At 56.1% G+C, this 23,423-nt stretch overlaps 1 protein-coding gene across 2 annotated transcripts in view; it reads left to right on the top strand.

Moving 5' to 3' along the window:
* EFCAB6 (EF-hand calcium binding domain 6) overlaps positions 1-18,330 on the top strand; it is a 248,861-nt gene extending 230,531 nt beyond the window's left edge. For both annotated transcript variants that reach the window (XM_023257575.2, XM_023257574.2), the window contains 5 exons: positions 6,930-7,163; positions 9,709-9,874; positions 11,661-11,845; positions 15,631-15,780; positions 17,962-18,330. In XM_023257575.2, coding sequence (XP_023113343.2) covers positions 6,930-7,163; positions 9,709-9,874; positions 11,661-11,845; positions 15,631-15,780; positions 17,962-18,084 — 858 coding nt within the window. In that variant the 3' untranslated portion in view covers positions 18,085-18,330. The remainder of the gene's footprint in view (positions 1-6,929; positions 7,164-9,708; positions 9,875-11,660; positions 11,846-15,630; positions 15,781-17,961) is intronic.
* Positions 18,331-23,423: the final 5,093 nt, after the last annotated feature.

Genomic DNA, 23,423 nt, shown 5'->3' with positions numbered 1-23,423 from the left:
TCATCCTAAAAAAAAAACATCCAACTATCATGAATCCGAGAGGTCAGCTTTCTTGGATGACCGAGCTCCGAAAGCAGGGAAGTACCAGCTCCTTTGAAAACTTCCGGTGTAATTAACCTTTCAGAAAAAGGAGAGCAACTTTCTGAGCAGGTGGAGTTGGAAACTGATGGGGCTTTGTGGCTCCCCAGAAAGCGTGTTATAAAGGCCTGGGAACTGGGTCCACTTGGATATTGCTTAAGAAAAGAGAGACCCACAGAGAGAGCCTCTCCCGGTCAGGCAGTTTCGGTCAGTCTTGGTAATTGCGTGAGGATTTAGCTATATTTACAGCTACGTTAGGGAAAGGAAGGGTCAAACATTTCCGACCATTTCAGGTGTGGTGTTTCTTTTTTCCTTTTTTTTTATTATTTATTTTTGAGAGAGAGAGAGAGAGCGAGAGAGAGAGAGAGAGAGAGAGAGACAGTGCATGCAAGGGGGCAGAGACAGGAGACAGAGAATCCCAAACAGGCTCTGTGCTGTCAGGGCAGAGCCCAATGTGGGGCTCAATCTGTGGGGTCATGAGATCATGACCTGAGCTGAAATCAAGAGTCAGACGCTCAACTGACTGAGCCCCCCGGGCACCCCTCAAGTGTGGTGTTTCTTTTTTTTTTTTTTTAATGTTTATTTATTTTTGAGACAGAGAGAGACAGAGCATGAATGGGGGAGGGGCAGAGAGAGAGGGAGACACACAGAATCTGAAGCAGGCTCCAGGCTCTGAGCCATCAGCCCAGAGCCCGACGCGGGGCTCAAACTCACGGACCGCGAGATCGTGACCTGAGCCAAAGTCGGACGCTTAACTGACTGAGCCACCCAGGCACCCCTGGTGTTTCTTAAACAGACACCTCTAGGACACTAGAAGAACACAGGCAAAGAACCAACAGTCTCTCAGGCAGACGGGCGGGGGTTTCAGTTCTGCCTCTGTGCTTGTCCAGCTGTGTGACCTTGGACAAGTTACACAACCTCTCTGAGCTTCATTGTCCTTCCCTATGAAATGGGAGCGCACAACACTCCCCAAGCTCGATGCCTTCCCCTCCAGCCGGGCTGTTCAGCCTCTCCCTACCCCCGCCCCCTCACATCTAGCCACGCCAACTCCTCCTTCAGGACTGGCTCCAAGCCGAGCGAAGCCTTTCCTGACCATACCTGTAGCTGGAGGAACCGGCCGTGCCCCACTTTGGCCTCCCCGCCTCTACCCTGAGCTCCCGATCCCCTGGCCTGGCTCACAGGGCACGTCTGCCTGTTGTTCGGCACAAGGCTGTCTGTCCTGACGATGCACGGAGCGGCTGAAGGCGGCACCCATCTGCTCGTCACTTACTGGGGGCCCCCTGTGCACAGTGGTGATGTTAGGTCCTGAGCAACGAAGGGGGACCTGCTCCCTGCTTCCTTTGAGCTTGGATCCACGGAGGGGAGGGCTGTGCGTTATTTATGTTGTTACAAGCTGCTCCCTGCTAGGATGGGCCAGCAGTGGGGGCCTGGACCCAGGGGTCAGGGCAGTTTCCCTAAGGGCGTGACGTTGGGGTCGTGGGAGTTGCCTCTGAGAGGAGACAGGAGAGAGCAGTGCAGGTGGAGGGAACATTCCGGAAGCAGGAGCGGCGAGCACGTTGCATTAGATGAGCTGCCGTGGGCACCGCAGATCTGCCCTCGTGGTCTGCGCTTTTTCAGGGGCAGGGGGAGTGAGTGAGACGTGCGTGTTGGCTGGTGATCAATGCCGCAGAGGCCCCGGGAGTGGGAACCAGGGTGGTGCGGAGGGAGCCTTTGCGTAGGGCAGTCAGGGAAGGCTCCCTGAGGAGGCGGCTCGGGGCCTGGGAGCAGAGGAGGTCGGGTGTGCGGGAGAAGGGTGAGTGGACCACAGGAGCCCGAAGGGCAGGGGAGCCGTGGACAGGGGTGGGGTGCTGCGGGTGGAGGGGCTGGGCGGGGGCGATGTTGGGGTCTCCTGGGGCTCTGCCCACAGCCACATCCGCCATGCACTCGTGCTTCCCGCTCACTCTTCTTCCGTGAAGCTCACTTGCTTCACCCTTCTCCTTAGGAGATAGTCTGGGGACGGGATTCTGTGTCTGGGGTTTCCCCCCCGACACTGCAAAGAGAGCGCTAACCTGTCTTCCAGCGTCTCTCGGTGCTGGTGTCTGCTAATTTGTGCACGCTTTCTCCGGGCGCCCGACCCCAAAGAGGAAGAAAGCACCCCGTCAGAGACACGGGAGGAGGAGGGACGGAGCCAGGAGGCTGTTCAAAGTCCCTGACACCTCCACACGCAGCTTGCCTGGCGTGGCCCTTCCACGCGGCCCCACGGCCAGGCAGTTCGCCGTGGCTCGGCCTGGTCGTGGGGGCTGGACGCCTCCCACCTCGGCCTCGGGGTCTGGTCCTCAGTGACTCTAGAAAGGCTGCCCATTGGCAGCACAGGCCCGTCCCAGCTCTGCCTGGCTGCCTCTGTTTCCCCCTCAGGTAGCAGGTCGGTGGCTTGCCTCTAATTGCCCACCTCACACGGGGCTTCTTGTCCCTGTTCCTGGAAGGGGTGCCACCCCCCATTACCTGCAGCTGACCCCGGCTCCTGTGGGCCACACACCCACGGGCCTCTGGTGTCACGGCTCCGTTTCTATTCAGCCCGATTTCCCCGTTGTGCTTGAACAAGACGGTGCATTTTTATTGTTATTATTTTTTTTAACTTTATTTAGAGAGAGAGAGAGAGAGAGGAAGCGGGGGAGGGAGGGAGAGAGAGAGGCTCCCGAGCAGGCTCTGAGCTGTCAGCGCAGAGCCCGATGCGGAGCTCGAACCCACGAACCAGGAGATCGTGACCTGAGCCAAAGTCAGATGCTTAACCAACTGAGCCCCCCAGGCGCCCCAGGACATGTGTCTTCAAAAACTGCTTTCCATCTCTCTACCCCTTCTGTTCGTGCAAGTTACATACCTTTTCTACTCGGTCTGCTGACGTGTTAACCGCAGTTGTTTGAAAGTCCTTGTCTGATGACCCCACAAAAGGAGCCTCCTCTGACTCTCGTCGGGTGATTGCTGTATCTCTTGGCGATGGGTCAGTTCATCTTTTGTCGACAGGTCTAGATTTCCTTTCTTTTTATTGAAAGCCAGACGTCACGTAAAGAAGAGTTGAGACAGAGACATCAATAGTATTTATGCCTGAACGTGGACATACCTCTTCTGGCTGACCGCGAACGGGAGGGCGTTCCGGAATCAGTCTGGTCGGCAGTTGAGCTGCGTTCGAGTGTTACCGTTGCTGCCCCCACCCTAGGGGTGCGTGGTGCACGGGGGTCAGACCCTCCAGCAGGGAGGGATGCCAGGACGCTGCTGAGTATTCCTCCTGCACGTCCGGGCCACAGGACAGGGTCCCCCGTGCTCAGGGCCAGGCTTACGCAGGGTGGAGCTGTCTAGGCGTTCCTGGTCCAGCCTGGTTTAGGCCAGGGTGGCGCCTTCTCCGCATTCCTGCCCCTCCACACCCCCTTCTGTGGCGGTCAGACTCTGCCCGGTCTCCGTGGTGGGTGGGTCTTGGGCGGGAGAGGAGGTAGCCGACCTCTGACCTTTGCTTGGTAGAGGTACAGATCCTAGGGTCGCTGCCCCTCCTTCAGAAGCACGGGGCTTTTGCCCACATCCTTCCCCCTGGGGCCGTGGATCTGTGGATCTACCCCTCCTAGAGACACAAGGGTTTGCTTCCTTCCCTCCCCCAGGGGTCCTGGTCTTGAGTGGGTTTGCTACGCCTCCCCCAGTGGCTTAAGGCTTTCGCTTCCTGCAAGAGGAGGGTCTGGAGAAGCGTGCGGTGTTGCGAGTCTGTCCCCTCCCGTGCTCTCTCTCTTCGGAGCAGCAGCAGAGGCTGGTGGAGGGGAGCTTGTGAGCACGCGCGTTCCCTGTCTCTGGGCCTCTCCGTCATCCCAGCCTCACGTGCCGGCACACGCTCGGCCTGGAACGTGCTAGCTGGCTTCTTCCCGAGTGCTGCCAGGCGTGAGAGCTGGCGTGTCTGGCTCTCCTCGGAGACTTGGGGCTCCGTGGCATTCGGTCCCCTCGGCTCCCTGGAACCTCAGCTCTCTGATGGGCTCTAAAACAGCTCTGATCTCGTTTTGTTTTAAGTTTATGTATTTATTTTTTTGAAGGAGAGAGAGAAGTGGGCGGAGAGAGGGAGGGAGAGAATCCCAAGCAGGCTCCACACTGTCAGCACAGAGCCCGACACGGGGCTCGAACCGACAAACGTGGGATCATGACCTGAGCCGAAACCAAGCGTTGGACGCTTCACCGACTGAGCCCCCCGGGCGCCCCGAACGCTTCTGACGGTGTAGATACTCGGCTTTCTCTGGCTGTTAGATGCGAGTGGCGATCTCCGGCAGCTTGCCTCCCTGCAGAAGTGGGGCCCAAAGTCAGAGATCTTTAGGCGCTCGGAAGGTAGTTAACGGCTTCTCTGCATTTGAAGGGGACGTTTCAGGAAGCACACCTTCCGCCGCCGGGACGTGGAAACTTACTCGCTCTCAACTCGCTCACGAACCATCAGAATTTTGCCCGGGTTTCACGCCCAGCTCACGGGTCAGAAGCCCCTTGTGTGGTGCCCTGTTTGCAGGCTTCTTGATGCCTCTCCTGTCCCCCAGCCCCACCCGCCTCCGTCCCCTGCAGCATCTGTAGGGCTCCATCGGCATTCTGGGGCGCGATCTGTCAGGACTGAGGAGCCACGTGTGGGTTTCCCTTTCCCACCCACCCGCTTCGGTGTCCTCCTGGCCACGTTCATTCTGCCTTCATGGTGAGGCTCCTCTGGCGAAGAGAGGGCTTCCGGGCTCCCTCCTGGACTTCATTTGCACCGGAAGATTACAGGAGACGCCGTTGCTGTCCTTAGCGGCTTTATAAACGTCCTCACTCCCATGCTTCCGGTTTCCACGGGGTCCGTAACACTGGCACCCTTCTTTGTATCTCCCCTTGATAACGTGACCTTCCTCCTCCTTCCTCCCCAACGTGGCTAACATAGGAGTGCACGAGAGCCCGTGGCGCCCGCTTCCTCTTCCAGGCCGCATCCTGCTCTGCTTCCTGAAAGCCTTTCGTGATGAATGCGATCACGATGTGGCTTAGCACCGTCTGTCCCCCTTCATTGTTGAAGGGTCTTGCCGTTGTCTGCTGGGTCTTAGGTGAGTTTTTCAGGACTTTCAGCAGCCGAGCAAACATTTCTAGAGCACCTGCCATGTGCCGGCCCCTTCGGGAGATGTCGGACATTTAAAGGTGAATCTCAGACGACCTTCAGAGAGCTGCAGGACCAGGCAGGTTGGCGTCACCTGCAGAGGTGGCTTCGGCACAGGCGGGAAGGTAGAGAAGAGCGCCGGACATCTGCTCCGGGGCGTTGGGAGAACTTTCCTGGAGGAAGACGGGCGGCGAGCCTCCTCCTGACTGGGGGTGATGACCGCCATTGGTGACGGTGAGGTCTGTCTGAGACAGACACATGGTCACTTTCTCAAGGTCTCTCACTTCCCCTCCACCAGCTGGTTTGACCTCACCGATCAAAATTAAAGCAACGCGCTTCTGCATACGTCACAAACGACGTTGAACCGTCCATACACGGCACCGTCCACAACCTGGTTTCGAAGTTGTTCCCGAAGACGTGACCTTTAGGGGACGGCACCAGGGTTCTCTCTGTACCATCCCTGCAACTTCCTGCAAATCTACAATTCTTCTGAAATAAAAAGTTTAAAACGTGAATCAAGAATATTGTCCCAAACTATGGGGCGCCCGGGTGGCTCAGTCGGTTGGGCCTCCGACTTGGGCTCAGGTCATGATCTCACGGGTCATGAGTTCGAGCCCCGCATCGGGCTCTGTGCTGCCAGCTCGGAGCCTGGAGCCTGTTGCGGATTCTGTGTCTCCCCCTCTCTCCGCCCCTGCCCTGCTCATGCCCTGTCTCTCTCTATCTTTCAGTAATGAATAAATGTTAAAAAAAAAAAAAAAAAAGAATATTGTCCCAAACTAAACCTTCTTCCCTTCTCAGGGCCTAGAACATTCCTCCTCTCTTCCCCACCCCCCAGTACTTCATTTCCGGAATTTCAAACCCAACCGGTACTGTCTCTCATAATTTGCCTTTTGGAAACCCCAGCGGAGGCCAGGAGCAATGCTGGCCTCCGGTCAAGGTCAGGCCCGAGGGACGGACGGGACACACCGTTCCCCTTGCCCCTAGAGGCCGCTGCTCTCCTGGGTGGGCGCAGGAGGCGGGGACCCCACTGGTTCTGAATCAGTTACCCCTCTTCTCAGCTTCCTGAAAACGCTCAGTCATCCAAAGTGGCTCATTTAGGTTGCTGGCGTCATTCTGTTCCACCCGTGTGGTTCCGACGTGGCCTGTGACGTCAGACGGTACCAGCCCAAAGCCGTACCCTTCTCTCTGGTTTCCCAGACGCCTCCCTTTCCACCTTGTGAGAGGACAGGGCTGGCCCTTCGGGGACACGCACCTGGCCATGAACACAGCGGCTGAGGGCCGCAGTGCCTGGCCAGCTGTTGGCAGAACTCAGGCGCCCACGAGGAAGAGAAATGAGTCCGGCCGGGCCTCCTCGGGACCAAGGTGGGCCAGGGCCTGGATTTGCATTTTCTCCTAAAGCGTTCTCATAGACTGCCGCTCAGTCTCTGTGACTAATCACAACATTTAATGGCGTTCAACTGCTCACTAAGGGCCCAATCCAATTAAAAAATTGTCCTGTGGAAGCCGTGAATAATCCTCTTGTCTTTGCTTTTCCTCTCTCACGGATGCCTCCATCAAGTGGAGGCTGAGTGGATTTTTTTTTCTTTTCCTTTTTCAATTTGTTTTCATTGCCGCGGGCCTCGGCCCCCCTGCCGACGTGAGCGCTGGCCTCCACTGGCTTCTGTCCACTCTCGTGGGCGCTGCGGGGACTCTGCTGGGCTTTCACGCTAACCCCTGGGAACGACTTCTGCTTCTTTGCCAGTTCGACAGACTGTGGAGCGAGATGCCGGTCAATGCCAAGGGGAGGCTCAAGTATCTGGACTTCCTGAGCATGTTCAGCTCCGAGAGAGGGGCCGCACCGCCAGCCAGTGGCAGTTCCACCAAGGCCCAGAAAGGCTGCAGCGTTCCCGAAGTCTCAGAGAGAAGCAGATCCGCAGCTTCATCGACGCCCGCTCCCGACCTCAAAGCGGGGTTGAAAACGCAGAGCCACCCCCCTGTGAGTCCTCGTCTCACGGCGCCACTGCGCCCCGGGTCCCCAGATCCCCAAACCCCAGTGGTCCTGAGTGGCAGGTGACCCACAAGGTGCCATAGGGTGAGCCCGGGGCCGGGGCACAGGAGAGGAGCCCAAGGTGGGTCCTCAGCACTCACCTGCCTGGAGGGGGGAGGGAGGTGTGGGGAAGGGCCGGGGGAGGCTTGGGTGGAAGGAAGGCGTGAGGGCTGGAAGGAGGAATGAGGAGGATTCGGGGTAGGAAATGGGTACGGGGGCGGGGACAGAAGACTCTCGATCAGCGAGCTGGGCATTCATCGGGCAGGAAGGCGGACACCCCATGGTAGGCGTCCGCTTTGTGCAAGGGCCCTACACGCGCCCAACCGCAACGTGTCGTCACCCCCATTTTACGGTTGAAGATACGAGGCTCTAAGAGGTGTCCTCGTGTGCTCGGGGTCCCTCAGTTAGACACGGGGAGATCCAGTTTCCAACCCAGGCCTGTCTAACTCTGCGGCTCTGGCCCCGGGCTGAGCCGCCCGGTCTGGGGTGCGGGAAGGGGGCCGGCCTCACTGAGGCGCTCGCCTCATCTGCAAGCCGGAGGGCAGCAGCCCCGAGAAAGGGTGGTTGAGAGGATCCCAACCGTGTGCAGAATTTATTGCACATCTACTCTGTGCTGGGTCTTTTCGAGAGCTGAGAGTGAACAAGCGTCCCTTGCCCTGGCGGAGTTTACATTCTTGTCGGGGATGATGGGCACGTCATGTATTTAGCGAGTTGGAGACACTGAGTAGAGCAGAATGAAGGGGTGGGGTCAGGAGCACCCCAAAGATGTCAGTGTCCTAATCTCTAGGACCTGTAATATGTCACCTCACATGGCACGGCGGGGGGGGGGGGGGGGGGATCAAGGCTGCAGGTGGAATTAAAGGTGCTAATCAGCCGACTTAACAAGGGAAGATCCTAAGTGTCCGGGTGGGCCGGAGGCAATCACAAGGCCCTGTAAACGGGGGACGCAGAGGCAGAAAGGTCCATGTCGGAGAGACGCCATTTGAGAAAGTCTCCACTGTTGCTCCCGACTTGGAAGGTGCGGGAAGGGGCCACAGGCTAAGACGTGTGGGCGCCTCTCGATGCCAGAAAAGGTAAGAAACAGATTCTCTCTTAGAACCTCAGAAAGAACACCGTCCTGCTGACGCCTTGGTTTTAGCTCAGTAGGACCCACCTCAGGCTTCTGGCCTTCAGAACTGTAAGAGAATAAGTGTGCTGTCTCAAGCCACCGAGTCTAGAACTGTCAGGGAAGCCGCGGAAAACACGCTGGGGCGGTGCGGGGGGGACAGGCGGGCGGTGTGGGGCGACTCTGGCTTTCACTCCAGAGGCTGGAGCCCTTGCAGGTGTTTAAACAGAGGAGTGATGTGGGCTGCAGCGTCTTTAAAAAGCCTCCCGTGGATTCTGGGTGTGGAATAGAGACTGTGGGTGGAGTGGGGGCTGGAGGGGTGGGCAGAAGCGAGCAGGTGGGGAGGAGGCTCCAGTGGTCCAGGGGAGAGGCCCGGTGGCTCTGAGTGAGATGGGCAGTGGGGAGCCGGCGGCCGGCAGTCAGGTAAAGCCAACAGGATTTCCCAGTGGATTCAGTGTGGGGTGGAGAGGGAGAGAGTCCAGGAGAGCCTCTAAGGGTTTGACTTGAACACCTGGGAGAAGGGCGTTACATCAACCCAGAGGGGGAAGGCTCGGGTGGTACAGAATTTGGGAGAAAGACCAGGAATTCAATGGAGTTTGTTCCTGTATTGGACTTTTTTTTTTTTAATGTTTATTTTATTTTTGAGAGAGAGAGAAAAAGAGAGAGGACCCGAAGCGGGCTTTGCGCTCACAGCAGACGGTCCGATGTGGGACTCGAACTCATGACCCGGGCCAAAGTCGGACGCGTAACCAACTGAGCCACCCAGGCGCCCCAAGTTCACTACTCTATTAGATAACGACAGGACATGTTCACGGGCGATGCCTGGGCTGCATTCAATTCATTCCCCATATTTAAACAGAAAATGCAATAAGATAGCCTTATAGTTGGTCCATGTGATTTCACAATATAGGACATTCTGGAAGGGAGTACAGGATTGGACATCCATGAAAATGACAGGTGACTCCCTGTCTTTGATAAGACTCTTCCTCTGGTGAAAAATATTCTCTCTCTCTCTCTCTCTCTCTCTCTCTCTCTCTCTCTCTCTCACACACACACACACACACACACACACGTAATTAATATAGTTAAATAACATCTCCCTAAACTTGAATCTTGGCTATATGTTTATTTCCAAAACCATGTTGGTTACTGTGTTTCGGCACAACTATGGCCCGCCGATGGAAATGGAAGTTAAATGGCAGAATTACCGTCTACGCTTTGCTTTTCCCTTATTTCTGAGCTCATCCTGCCGGCGCAGTTGTGAACCCCAACCCGAGGCCTGTCTGTGATAGCTTGTATTACTTCTTCGTTTTGAATCTCACGCTGCAAGACCCCCTCCTTTTCTCTCTCTCTCTCTCTCTCTCTCTCTCTCTCTCTCTCTCTCGCTAGACCCCGGCCAGTGCAAGCCCAGCAGACACGCTGCCCCTGCAGAACTGTGAGCCCATAGAGAGCAAGCTCCGGAGGAGAATTCAGGGCTGCTGGCGGGAGTTCTTGAAGGAATGCAAAGAGAAGGACGTGACCAAGCAGGGGGAGATCACCACGGCTGAGTTCCTAGGTGCGTTCTCACAATGGGGTCGCCCTGCCGGCACAAATCCACAGGAATGGGCGGGAGCATCTCCCTCGCCGTGGCTACCAAGCACCTCCATAAACGCCAGGCTCGAGGGATAAAAAATAGTTACAAACAGAGAGGGAGGGAGGCAAACCATGAGAGACTCTCAAATACAGAGAACAGACTGAGGGTGGATGGGGGGGGGCGGGGGAGAGGGGAAAATGGGTGATGGGCATTGAGGAGGGCACCTGTTGGGATGAGCGCTGGGTGTTGTACATAAGCGAGGAATCAGGGGAATCGACCCCGAAAACCAAGAGCACACCGCACACACTGTACGTTAGCCAACTTGACAAGAAATTATATTAAAAAAAAAAAATGGGGCGCCTGGGTGGCTCAGTCGGTTAAGCTCCCGACTTGGGCTCAGGTCATGATCTCACGGTCCGTGAGTTCGAGCCCCGCTTTGGGCTCTGTGATGATGGCTCGGAGCCTGGAGCCTGCTTCGGATTCTGCCCCTCTCTCTCTGCCCCTCCCCCGCTCATGTTCTGTCTCTGTGTCTCTCGCTCTCTCAAAAATAAATGTTAAAAAAAAGAAAAAATTCCTAATGCCTCTCAACCCACTGCAGGGCACATTCATGCCTGGGTGACCAAGTCAGCAAGCTGTGACTCTCCGCCTTAGAAATCACAGACTTGGTTGTAGTCTCTGTTAACAGACTTGGAGAGCTCCAGGGTGGGACAGGTGGAGGAGGGCGGTGGCCGGGGACCTGCAGGCCCATCCACCCCATTGCTTCTGTCCCACTGATCCAGCTGTCACCACGTGTCACTTCCATGAGCTCTTCAAATTCCATCAGTTGGATTTATACTTGCGCTAATGGTCGCGTCTTGTTTGTGCAACATTTTACACGATCGATCTGGCCTTGTCGCCCCCCTGCTTGGTAGCCCCCTGAAGTCAGACCCCCCTCCTCTGGCCTAATCTTTAGATCCCTTTTTAAGGAAAGTTTTTTCTTGAGAATCTCCAGTATTAATAAGTCACTTTTATGACAATCATGGCTTACCAACGTGCAAACGAAACAACGTGTGAACTCTCTCAAGCGAACAGCTCCTACAAAAAGTAGCCACTTCTAAATGAAATACAAAATATGAAACCACTGATAGTCCAACGTTGCTCCGCTGTGTTAATGGGACGTGTTTCACCGACACCAAATCAGCAACGTTGGTTGTAACGCATGTTCCAATTTCCACTCGTGTTTTAGTTAACCCTCTTGGTTTTGAGACTGATGAACCTTAGCTGGTCCTGCTGGCAGCATGGTTGCTGTGTTTAGTTTTTAACCATGAACCCACTGAAGCCACCAGATCTTACTCTGCTCAGCTTGTCCGACTTGAGTGGTACATCCAAAATTCAATTCTGCAAAAACAAACAAAAAAAAAAACGTATGTATTAATTCTCAGAAGTTATTCTGTATTTTCCGTGCCCTGCCGCGGACCTCCTGCAAGTTGGAACATCAAAGGCATTTTCAGGCCACTCCTGTGGGCTCCCCAGCCCAGCGTCACCCTGCCCGGCGAACGCCGGTGACGCTGCTTCTGCTGTTTCCCCGGTGCCAAGGCAGAGGGACCTCCGTCTGCCCATCACACACAGCAGCATCTTACGGGCTGCGCTTGGCTGGAAGGCATCACTTACACAAAGTCTGCCTTTGTAGCAAGGACCCAAGCCAGGGCCTACACGGCATGAATGCGTGCGTGAACAAACGAGTGAGTGAACAGTTTGCCACCAACTGAATTGACGTTTTTGTCTTTAGCTCTCGTGGAGAAGTTCAGTCTGGACATAAGCAAAGAGGAATCTCAGCGGCTCGCCGTGAAGTATGATGTAAAGAACAGCGGGAAATTTGCTTACTGTGACTTCATTCAGAGCTGTGTCCTCCTGCTGAAAGCGAAGGAAACCTCGCTGATGCAGAGAATGAAGATCCAGAACGCAAACAAGATGGTACGTAGACTGACTCTTGGAAAGTGTGGGCGTGGGCCGCCCCTCTGTCTCAATTTGTCGTAAGTCCATAGAAATGGTGGACGCGGGGCGCCCGGGCAGCTCGGTCGGTTGAGGGTCTGACCCTGGATTTCAGCTCAGGCCACGATCTCCCGGTTCGTGAGCTTGAGCCCCACGTGGGGCTCCGCCCTGACAGCGTGGAGCCTGCTTGTGATTCTCTCTCGCTCCCTCTCTCTGCCACCACCACCCCCCTCGAGATAAATAAACTTAAAAAGAAATTTTTTTTAATGTTTATTTATTTTTGAAAGAGAGAGACAGAGCACGAGCGGGGGAGGGGCAGAAACAGACAGACACACAGAATCCGAGGCAGGTTCCGGGCTCCGAGCTGTCAGCACAGAGCCCGATGTGGGGCTCGAACCCACAAACTGTGAGATCATGACCTGAGCCGAGGTTGGATGCTTAACCGACTGAGCCACCCAGGCGCCCCCCTTTTTTAAAAAAATTTTTTTAATGTTTATTCAACTTTTTAAAAAACTAAAAAAAAAAAAAAAAAGAAGAAGAAGAAGAAGAAAGAAAGAAAAGGTGGATGAAGTGGACACACAGGCTCCGGGGGGGCCGCTGGCCAGTGAGGACCCACTTGTCAAATGTCTCCAGTCTCACTGCCACCTCCACGTGGACCCAGAAAATTGGCTGAGATGTTCTCTATACACATATATGTATATATTGCATGTGTATGACATAAATGATACATGTATATCACAGGGTATGATATACACGTGTGATATGTATGTATATCACGTGATATGTGTATGTGCACATGTGATATATGTGTATACCACACTTACAGGATATGTGCGTGTGCACGTGTGATGTGTGTGTGTGTCATGCTTGTGTGGCCCGTGTTTGCACACGTATAAGGCGTGTGTATATACACTTGTCACTCAATTCTTTGTTGCCCAATCTCCTCCATTACTTAAAGGCCTGTACAGCACGGGGCACTTTTCAGGTGAGCACCTGACCGCCAGGGTCTGCCTGGCGGGCCCAAAGCCAGCGAGCTGGCAGGTACTTCGGGGAGCTTGTGCCTGGGAGGCAAGAGGTGTAGCTGAAGGTGAGGCCTCCGCCAGGCTTCCAGAGCCTTGCAGACAGCTCAGAATTTCCTTTCTTGGAAATAGTTCAGACATTTTCTTTCTCTCCTTCTGGAGCCCCGTACGGGTCTGGAGACCCAAGACTGGGAACCCAAGACTGGATCTCAGGTCCTCAGACTCCCCGGGTGGCTGACGCCTGGTTATGGTGACTCTTCCCCCAGCACCTGGAGACATCTGTATGGCGGACAGTCAGGGACAGCACGGCTGTTCATACGAGGCACAGGGAACAGTAATCAGTTAACGGAAAAGACGAAGCGGGGGGCGGGGGCGGGGGGGGGGTCATAGCAAAGTGAAACATTTTTAACGGACACATCGAAGTGTATTCATTCATCAACCATCTGAAGCAGGCCAGACCCTTTCCTCTGGGTGCACGGTGGTAGAGGTTGGAGACTCATCATCTTTCTGTGTAAATTGCACCCACGATGCACTGACTGTGGTTTTCTTTCTTTTTCTTTCTTTCTTTCTTTCTTTCTTTCTTTCTTTCTTTCTTTCTTTCTTTCAAGAGGAATGGGAACCTAAAGATGCTTAAATAGCAGCTGGAGGATTTTTACCATTGTTCTCAATGATTTGGACCCACACACAGTCCAGCCAGTGTTTGCCCAGACTCGCCTCTCTCCGGTCTTTCCAAACTATGAAGGAAAAAAAAAAAAAAAAAACCACTTTTTCCTGCTCATATTCCATCATCTGTAACAGTGAATTCCATTCTGTCGAATTAAAGAACAAGTCGAGTACAGCTGGCATTGTCCATCTGGGGAACCAACAGCGGCTCCCAGGCCCCTGAGGGCTCAGCAGCGGGGACCTGCCCGTGCCTGGCAGCCACAGGGTCATGACGGGTCAGCCCAGCAAACAGTGGATCCCTTGCAGAAAATTTCTAGGCAGCTAAATTTGTAGGTAGTTTTGTGCAAGATCAGGTCCCATCCGAGTGGAATTTCCACTTTAGACAAGCACGAGCTAGCATCAAAGGCTTTGGCCGAGTTATGGAAGAAAAACTTAAAGTTGAGACACTTGTTCCTCTAAACTCAGTTCCCCTGTGAGCAGAGAGAGGGCCGCCTTCCTTACATCTTCATGGGACCCAGGAGCACAGGAGGGGAACGATGGAAGCCACACAGCCTGCCAGGCCCCCTGCCAGCTCTGGCCTTCCTCTGCCTCTCTGGGCCTCAGTTTCCCCTTCTGGAAACGAGGGGGCGATCCGCTGGGTTCTGAGACCTGCGAAGGGTGAGCCCTTCCGAGCCCTGCCCCATACAGAGACTGTGAGGCTTCCAGACCCTCCACCCATCCACACCGAGGTGCCGGGAACTCGTAGGAGTGTCAGACTGAGATTGTATTTAGTGAGGTGATAGGTGCTCCAGTCCGGCCCCACTGGGAGCCGGGCCCCTGGGCAGAGGTCCCGGCACACGCCCTGTGTGCTCTATCCCGCCCCCCAGCTCTGGTGTTCACACCCCGACAGACGACGGCTGCCACTCAGAAAGGGTCCTGCCTTCCATCCCGTCCCACTCTGCGTTGTGAGTGACGGCAGGAGACTTCTCCCCAGCGGCCTTTCCGAGGAAAGAGCGGGGCCAGCCCCGCCTGGCCCTGGTGACTTGTTACAGGCCCGTCCCCTCTGCAGGCCGCCAAGGCCCCCACCACACGAGCAAGGCGCCCAGGCCAGCAGAGACGCCCCCCTGGGGAGGCCACCTGGGACTCTGCTTTGCGGCCACGCTGGAGCTGGGGGCAGAGGCCTTCCAGACCAATTGGTTGCGCTGTGCGAGGTTGGGAAGAGGCTCTCTCAGATGGCGCATGGGTGCGGGAGGAGCCGACCCAGAATCCTTGCTTTTTCCAGTGCAGATCAGCAGATTGGGTAAATTGGCAGCTAATTGAAGCTATAGGGTATCTGGTGAGTTTCCATCCTAGGTGCTAAAGGGTGTAAAAATCGAAAGCAGTTCAACTTTGCGCTAATTGGTTTTATGTAGTGCCGCGTTAAAATTAAACTTTCCCAAAATGTGTTAACACGTTATTGCCTATGGTTCACCTCTGATATTCAGACACGCGTTAGGGTTAAATCATGCTAAAATATCTTGTTTTCTATCTAATAGCACCTAAATGAAATAATCACAGGGTAGTGTGCTGTCTAATTACAAGATATAATTACAACCTTGGAATTTTTGAAAAAACTCTGTTCGTTATGATAAACCTGCTAGGAGACCCAGTCTGAAATCTCTTTTTCCTTCAAACTGTTTTAAAACCGGCCGGCTATCTCTGTCTGGCCCTCTCTCTCCTCCTTCACCTGGGAGGAACGGAGCCCAGATCGGTCCTGAACCTGCCACTTCACGTCCCCAAGCCTCCCGTTCCCCAGTCCGGGAGATGACGGGGGTCAAGGGAGTGACCTTCCTCCCAGGTTGGAGGGGCCAGGGGAGGCGGGGGCTGCCTTGTACCAACAGCAGGGTTAGCGATCTACCATTATTCTCGTGAGTCCGGCCGGCAGGCCCCATTCTACAGGGGAGTGGGCCGGGGGGAGCCCAAGGCAGGGGTGAGCAGGGGCAAAAGCAGGGCTTAGGCCCGGGAGGGGAGTGCGGCCACCGGGCTGTACCTGTCTACCCCATGCTGCCCATTCGAAAGCTCCTTTCTCACCACCTCTCGGTTTTTGTGGGGCTTTTTCTCCCCCAGAAAGAAGCTGGTGCTGAGACTTCTTCCTTTTACTCGGCTTTACTGCGGATTCAGCCCCAAATTGTGCACTGCTGGAGGCCGATGCGACGCACCTTCAAAGCCTACGATGAGGGCGGGACGGGGCTCTTGAGCGTGGCTGATTTCCGGAAGGTGAGCTCAGCTGTTGGGCGCCTGCGGCGTCCGAACGGGGAGCAGTGGCCAGAAGACCTCAAAAGAGGGACCCCTCACCCCCCGCCCCCCGGCAGAGGCCCCGGTGTGAGCGGCTGTCCCGGACCTCACTTCCTTGGGACCCCCAAGTTATCGAGGGCTACGTCCACCTGCCCCGCACCTGCAGACCCCAGGTTCTCCTCCCTGAAGGTTTCTAGAACCCCGTGGGGACATGACCTGAGGGCGCAGGTCACCACCACAGGTGCCAGTGCTCCTTGGAGCCCAGACTGGCTGCATGGGGGAGCCGGGGCCTGCATCCGCCCCGCAAGACCCACAGAGCAGGCGGCCACATCGAGGAGCTAAACAAAGCAGGGTCCCCGCTGTGGCCACCGAGGCAGCAGAGCCCAGCACTGCCTCCCGAGAGCCGGTCACTCGCTCCTCTCTGCCTCTTGCCCCCCGTGTGCTGCTGGCCACCCCCCACAGCAGCCGGCCGGTCCAGCAAATAATTGAGGTCCAGACATTAGATTCAAAATCACATATTACAGTCAGAAAAGAACAGTCACAACGTCAGACAGACAACGAAGGGTTATGACCTTTTAATGCACTTACAAAAAAATTGTCCCTTAGTTTCATCTCTGCTTCAACTAAACAAAAAAAGTAAAACCCTCTTGTTTTAAGCCGGGAAGATGAGTAGCACGGGGTGGGCGGGCCGGGCTGCAGGAAGGAGGAGGGCCGGTCCCCGCAGCCCCCGGGGACACCTGCCCTCAGGTCCCCCCCCCCCCCCCCCGTGACTTTCCAGTTCACACTGTCTGTCTTGTCTTTGGGCTCAAGTCAGCTCTCAGCCCCGGGGTCCCCTTCAGTCTCCAGCAAAGAGGAAGGAGGCGGCTGGGGTCCCGTCTGCGTCCCAGGAACCAGGGGTGGGCGGCAGAGGGAGGGGGGCACTAGAGGGGCAGCCGGGCCTCAGCAGAGCCTGAGCCAGAGGCCAGCTGGGTGCCGAGGACCCTCCTCAGACACCCAGGCTCAGCTTCCTCGTCTGCTGCCAGCCCTCAGCCCCACAGATGGGGCCCGTCGCCCGCTGCCCGGAGGAACCCCGGGACCTTCCAGCCCCACATTCTAGTCCCCTCTTAGAAACAAATCACAACACAAAGCATCGGTAGGAAATTAAGTTGCAACTTAGTCTCCACTTTTACTTCCGGCGGGGGAACGCATGTAAGGGATCTGTCTCAGCTGCGGGTAACAGCGGGGACCCGCTGGCTGAAACACAGTGGAAGTCTGTTTCCCTCTCACTTGAAACAAGTCACGAGCTAGGAAGCCAGAGCCAGCACGGGGCCGGACAGCCACTGGGGCCTTCGCTTTTTTTTGCTCTGCCACCCTCAGCACCTGGCTTCCGTCCACGAAGTCGCCTCATGGTCTCTGGTGGCTGCTGGGGCTCTAGCATCGCCTCCATATTCCCGGCCGCAGAGAAAAGGAGGAGAGGAGAAGGGGAAGGGCCTCCTCTGTAGAGGAGGCTTCCCAGAAGTCCCACATCACATTCCCGCTTAGGTGTCACTGGCCAGGACGTACCTAGCCCCAAAAGAGGCCGAGAAGTGTTGCCTTTTAGCTGGAGACACAGGGGTCTGCTCACTGAGGAGGAAGGGGCAGTTGCTGTCGGGTGGGCAGCTAGCTCTGCCGGGGGCTGTGGCGCTGCGGGATCCGCCACGCCCCGCGCCCTGCACCTGCAGCCCTGCCCTCCTCCCCAACCCTAGCTAGGGCCCTGTGGCCAGGTCTCCCTTCCAGCCCTCTCTACTCTCCGTCCAGGCCTTGTCTGAACGCATGGACCAGCCTCACTACCCTGCAGGGAGGCAACGGTTATTAACCTGTTCTGGGAGGGCTGGGGGCAGGGGAGCTGGAAGGGGGGGAACCAGCACCTTCCCCTGTTCTGGAAGTCTTCCATTTTCACACCCACTGGCCCTTGGGAGGGTGAGGGCCTAGGAGAGAGGAGGTGGGAGGGAAGGAGGGAACAGGGGGGGAGAGGGAGGGAGAGGGAGGGGGATGTGCACCGAGGGAGAGGACTGCTCGGGGCAACTTTGGAGGTGGGCCTTTCAGGGTCCGAGGAGGAGAGGCGGGTGGGTCCCAGCCCCTTCCCGGCTGCCCGCCCCCTCGAGTGTCACCGACACCAGCGGGGGCTGCCCTCCTCTCCGACAGGTCCTGAGACAGCACAGCATCAACCTCTCGGAGGAGGAGTTCTTCCACATCCTGGAGTATTATGACAAGACACTGTCTTCCAAAATCTCCTACAACGACTTCCTGCGGGCCTTCCTCCAGTAGGCGGCCGACGGGTGCCTCCAGTGCAGATGGGTGGGGACCACGCGGCCTGTCCCTAAGACGAATGAGATCACAGAATCGGGGGCGGGGGGGGGGGGGGGCTCCAGAAACACACGCGGCCCCGTGTCTTTCCCGGCGGTTAAGGCTTTGCGCTGCCCCGCGGCCATAGCTTCAGCCACAGCTCTGCCCCACGGAGCCACGGGACCCTTCACTCAGTTGGAGCAAATAAAATGTTAGTCTTTGCAGAAATGATTCGTAAGACTTCAAAAGAACCACCAATGATACAATGCTTAGAAACTTAGATTTCTGGAGGTTTCGTTCATGACAGCCTGCATGGTTGCCTAGGGGAGACCAGAGGCCTTCCTGCCTCCTGGATTGGATCTGTGTCTCTGCTGGGCTTGTCTGCATGGCTGTTGCTCTGTCCCTAGGGACGCGGGCGCCAGCCTGACTTCACGGTGGGGCAGCCCACGTCTAAGGCCTCGTCCCTGTTCAGCCTTTCCAGGGCCCCGCCCAGCGGGCAGCTGATTAGAAGCACCCACCAGTGACCTTTTGGGGAGGGACCCTTCCTCAGACACGATGGGTCTGACAAGCCAAGAGAACTTTCCAATCCCTGCGACCCTTGCCACCTTTTGTGAAGCAAATGGAAGAGAGACGTAGAGTTTGCTGCCTTCTGGAAGGTTCTAGAAGGAACTGGGAGGAGGTGCCCCCGAGTCGTGTGGCCACTGGCCATCAGGGAGGGGTGGGAGCAAGGAGTCCCCTCTGTCACCCCACCCCAGGTGGCTCCAGAGGAGAAGTAGCGCCAGAACCTCAGGTCCAAGACCCCTCCTCACCGGGGGCCCACGGAGGCAGCAGCTCGAAGTACGCAGAATTTCGAGGGGGGGCGGGTCTCGGCCTCCCCGCTGGAAGCCAGTGAGGTGTGGGGAGAAGAGCCACGCCCACCACAGGTCCTCTCTTTCCATGAAGGTGTTTTGCGGACACCTTGGTCTCCCCGTGTGCTGGGTCCCAGCCTCAGCTCGGCCAGGACCCCCAGGCCCAGGGGGGTGAGCTCGCGCTGGAGGCTGCCCCATCAGCCCGGAGCCAGGAGGAGGTCCCCTCTGCCAGATGCTCGCCTTGGGGGTAGTCACAGGCCCCGGAGCGCCGGCTCTGCTCCGGCCCAGCCTCGGGTAGCCCCGGACCCCCAGGCTGGAATCGGAGGCGGGGAGAATCCTCTCTTGGCTTCACTGCGTTTGGTTTTTCTCGCTAATCGACCTAAACTGGTGCAGCTGTGGAAATTCGCTCTCAGCCAGACTCTGTGGGTCTGAGGGCCTCACCAAGATGGGGCCTGAAGAAACACACAGGACTTAGTTTCCTTGTGAGGGAGGCCCAGCCACCAGGAGGGCGGCTTCGCAGGGCCCTGGCCAGCGGCCTTGATTCTTCCTGTGGCCTTCACCCAGTTCTCGGGAAGTAGGGGCCAGCGCTGTCCTGGGGGCACTCCGACCCCCTGGCCCCACCCCCTGGCAAGATGGGGTCCCACCCCCACTGGAGATATGGCAACACCGAGGCCGGTGCTGAGAGAGGCAGGGAGGCCCCCGTGGCAGGCGAGGCAGTGGCAGATTGGCCCTGGGGAGTGAGACTTCCCCAGCCCGGCAAGGGGGCATCGAGGGTGAGGCTACGGGGGCTCTGGCCAGGGCAGGGGATGCCCCAAGATCCCAGAGAACCTGGGGGCCCAGAGGAATCTCGGGGAGGAAGATGCCCGCTGCGGGGAAGGGGTGCCCAGGCGGCCTGAGTGCAGGGAGCAGGAGAGAGGGCCATGGCCCCTGCTGACCCCAGTGGGTGTCGTGTCGCGGGGATGGCCCTGGCCCCGGCCCCAGCAGCTCTTCCTAGGAGTGACAGGCGGGTGGATACCCTTCCCGGGTGCCCCTGCCCTGTTGTTCAAGGCCCTGCCTACGTGCCCAGCCTCAGTCTTCCCCCAGCGGGCTTGCTCCCAGCCTCGCATTCCACACCTGCTGTTCTCCCAGCTGCTCCTCAGGAAATGCCGACGTGTCCTTCAGAACTCATCTCAGAGCCCCCTCTTGCAGGAAGCCTTCCTGACCTCCCAAGGCCGAGCCAGACCTTTAGTCTCATGCCATTCAGCAGCCTTGTGAGTCCGTCGTTGAGGGGTTTGGGGAGCCTCCAGGTCAAGAAGGGGCTTCAAGAGGCAAATGGCTCATCCTGACAAAAACAGGACTCTGTGTGCGGTCACAGCTGGCCAAGGCCAGGTAGGCACACGGGCAGCGTTTTCAGGGCGGCTCCGCTGTTCGTGAGACTGGGTTCGAATTCTAGCTGTACCAGGAAACCCGGGCTCCTCTGAGCCTCAGTTTCCACTCTTGTAAATGAGTGATCAACTCAGAGGACATCGGGAGGGCCGAACGTGGAAAGATCTAGCACGCAGCTTGGCACCAGGAAGTGCCCACACGTCTTCTCCTCCTCAAGCCGGTGTGGGCCGTCCGTGGGCTTGGCTCAGCGGTGGGGTTTCCTGGGGAGCTGGCAGAGTTCCCAAGCTGAGGGTTGCGGGCGAGTGGGCTACCAGCCGTCTCCTCCCTCAGCCCCAGAAGAGGTAGGCCAGCCACTTTCCTGCTGCCTGGACCCTTCAAGCCTGAGTCAGGAGAACAGCGCTGGACTGAGGGGGTGTCCGGCCTCCCCCTGCCCATCCCCTGGCCTCTGTGCCACTTACCCCTCTGGACTGAGCCTCTACTTCCGTGTCTGCAAAATGAAGATAATAACCCCTCTCTGCCTTCCTCTGGAACCATCTATCCGTGGGCCCGGCCAGCTGGCCAGTTCACCCTGTGCCTGGCCCCTAGAGCTCCCAAAATGGTAGGTCACAAGCAATCGAAAGAGAGGAGGGTCAGGGCTCTGGCGGGGGACGCCCTTGGTCTATGGGACCCCAAAGGGCCCCAGCCCTAAGCACAAAGCCTGGAGCTAGACCTCAGGACAGGATTTCAGCAAGGGGCCGAGAGGGAGGTCAGAATCAAAGACAGGAGGCTGAGAGGCCTGGACTGTAACCTAAAGGGGGATAAGTCCCAGATGGGACTGCCATCCCCCTCCACCCCTTCCCTGGGCCCTGCATCCCCGATCAGGTGTCTTCGGCTCTGGACAGCCTTCCCTGAGCCCCACCCAGCTAAGTGCAGTGTCCCCTCTGAATCCTATCATGTTAAAAAGTTCAAGTCCCCATCTCTCCACCCCTGGTGGAGCTCCTCCTATCAGAACAAATGGCCCCAGTCGTCTCCCCTTCATGTGTCTGTGCCCCTTGCATTTGATCTGGAAGTTCCTGTCTCTGAAGAAGCGACGTCCACTTCCCCGCTCCCTGAATCCAAGCTCAGCCACGTGACTTACTCTTACTCTCGAGAAACACCAGTGCTTTTCGGCTTCTTCGAGGCGGGGAGCTGGAAAGAGCATCACTCACGCAGACTGACTTTTCTTCAATCCGTCTGAGAACAGAGTTCGCCAAAACCACCCGCCACAGTCCCGGGGGAGGCAGGTGCCTGCAGGGAGCAAGCAGCAGGGCCCAAGCGCTTGCTCGGGTGAAACTGTACCACCAAACACCACACAAGCCAGTAAGAGGATTCAGCTGGAAGATGTTAACGAGTTGCTAAAGGCCAGCCTGAGCATGTGAAGGCTCTGGGGGCTGTTGGCCCAGGGGCGTGTGCATCCTTCGGAAACGCCACCGGGAGCTCCCAGCAGTCAGGGAGAATCCAGAGAATGCGGCTTCTCTCCTGTTTCCCCAGTGATGCCGGCTGGGAGAAGAGAGCCTCAGCCGCTGCGGAAACTCTGCCCGAACCCACCTCTTGTCGCTCAGAGGGAGCAGGAAGAGTACGGTGTAGAAGGACGACAAGGCTGTAGCCCGAGGGCACCATGAACAGAGAAGGCCCTGTTCCTGGGGGAGAGGCAGAAATTCGTGCTAGCTAGCAGTACGTCCGCAGGGGGCAAAAAGCGTCAGAATCAACGTTTTCAAAATTCTGGAAATTAACCAAGTATTTACATAGGAACCCAAGGAGCGTAAGAACAAGCTTTGTGACATTTGAACTTGTTCTAGTCCCATCAACCATTCTCCAGCTCCACGATGGCTCAGGAAAGTAACAGCCTACCCTCTCCGTGCGCAGTGGCGGTCCCCAAGGGAGTAGAATAGAGCCGGAACACTCTGAAAGCCTCATTCCCAAAGAGTCGTCACATTTGATTCGCCTGGTGATTCCCTGGGAGACTGTCGGTACCGAACTGACTCAGAGATCGCTCAGGTACAAAAAATCTTTTCCCGAGAGTCCAAAGGGCACGTTTGTCAAAAACAATTACCAGCAAGTATCTTAACTTTGCGGCTGCTTGAGGTAGTGGATAAAGTTGGGCCAACCAATTTAAGAAAACCTAAAAATAAGACGTTCACAGAGACTTTGAAAGGTTCCCAAGATTTTCCTCGGCATTCTAGAAGGCCATGTGTGTGTACAGGGCTGGCACATGCCCAGGGATGTGCGCATGCTCAGAAAAGATATGAGAAAGACCTATGTTCGCACCTTTGAGTGACCTTAAGGCCCCGCACTGGCAGGAAATAAAAGCTAAGGCAGAGTTTTCAGCTACCTGGCTGCGTGTTGAAGACGTGACTCCACATACACGCAGAGCTCGTCAGCAAAGTCTGAGTCACTGGTTCCAAGTGCTTAAGGGAATCTCTGCCCAATGTTTAGCTGACCACTAAGCTAACAGAAGAGACCTCAGTGGCCACACAGGAACAAAGAATATAGACGTTACAGAATTAGTTCAGAAAGGTAACTAAACAAACAACAACTACAACAGGCAACAATAACAAACCTTTGGAGGGAGCTAGAATCTAATTTCCAAAGTTGCTGCGTTGTGTTATTTAAAATGTCCAGTGTTTAACAATGAATCACAAGACATAAAAAGAAGAAAGTATGGCCCATACACAGGGGCAAAAGTAATCAATAAAAACTGTCCCGAGGGTGGGGCGCCTAGGTGGCTCAGTCTGTTAAGCATCTGACTTGGTTTCGGCTCAGGTCATGGTCTTGCGTTTCGTGGGTTCGAGCCCCATGTCAGACTCTGTGCTGATAGTGCAGAGCCTGCTTGCGATTTTCTTTCTCTTCCTCTCTGCCCCTCCCTCTCTTGTTCTGTCTCTCTCAAAATGCATAAACTTAACAAAAATAAAAATAAAAAAAACAAAACTATCCCTGAGGAAGCCCAGATGTTGGATTTAGTAGACAGATCTTTACATTGACTATTTTAAATATATTCACATAGCTAAAGGGATGCATATCAGAATAACATCTCACCAGATTGAAAATATTACAAGTATTAAATAAAAAGATTTAAAGCATTAAAAATCA

Source organism: Felis catus, chromosome B4, assembly GCF_018350175.1.
Source record: "Felis catus isolate Fca126 chromosome B4, F.catus_Fca126_mat1.0, whole genome shotgun sequence".
In the NCBI taxonomy this organism is placed as follows: domain Eukaryota; kingdom Metazoa; phylum Chordata; class Mammalia; order Carnivora; family Felidae; genus Felis; species Felis catus.
The sequence above is the reverse complement of the archived record's forward strand: the minus strand, read 5'-3'. Positions and strand labels throughout refer to the sequence as shown.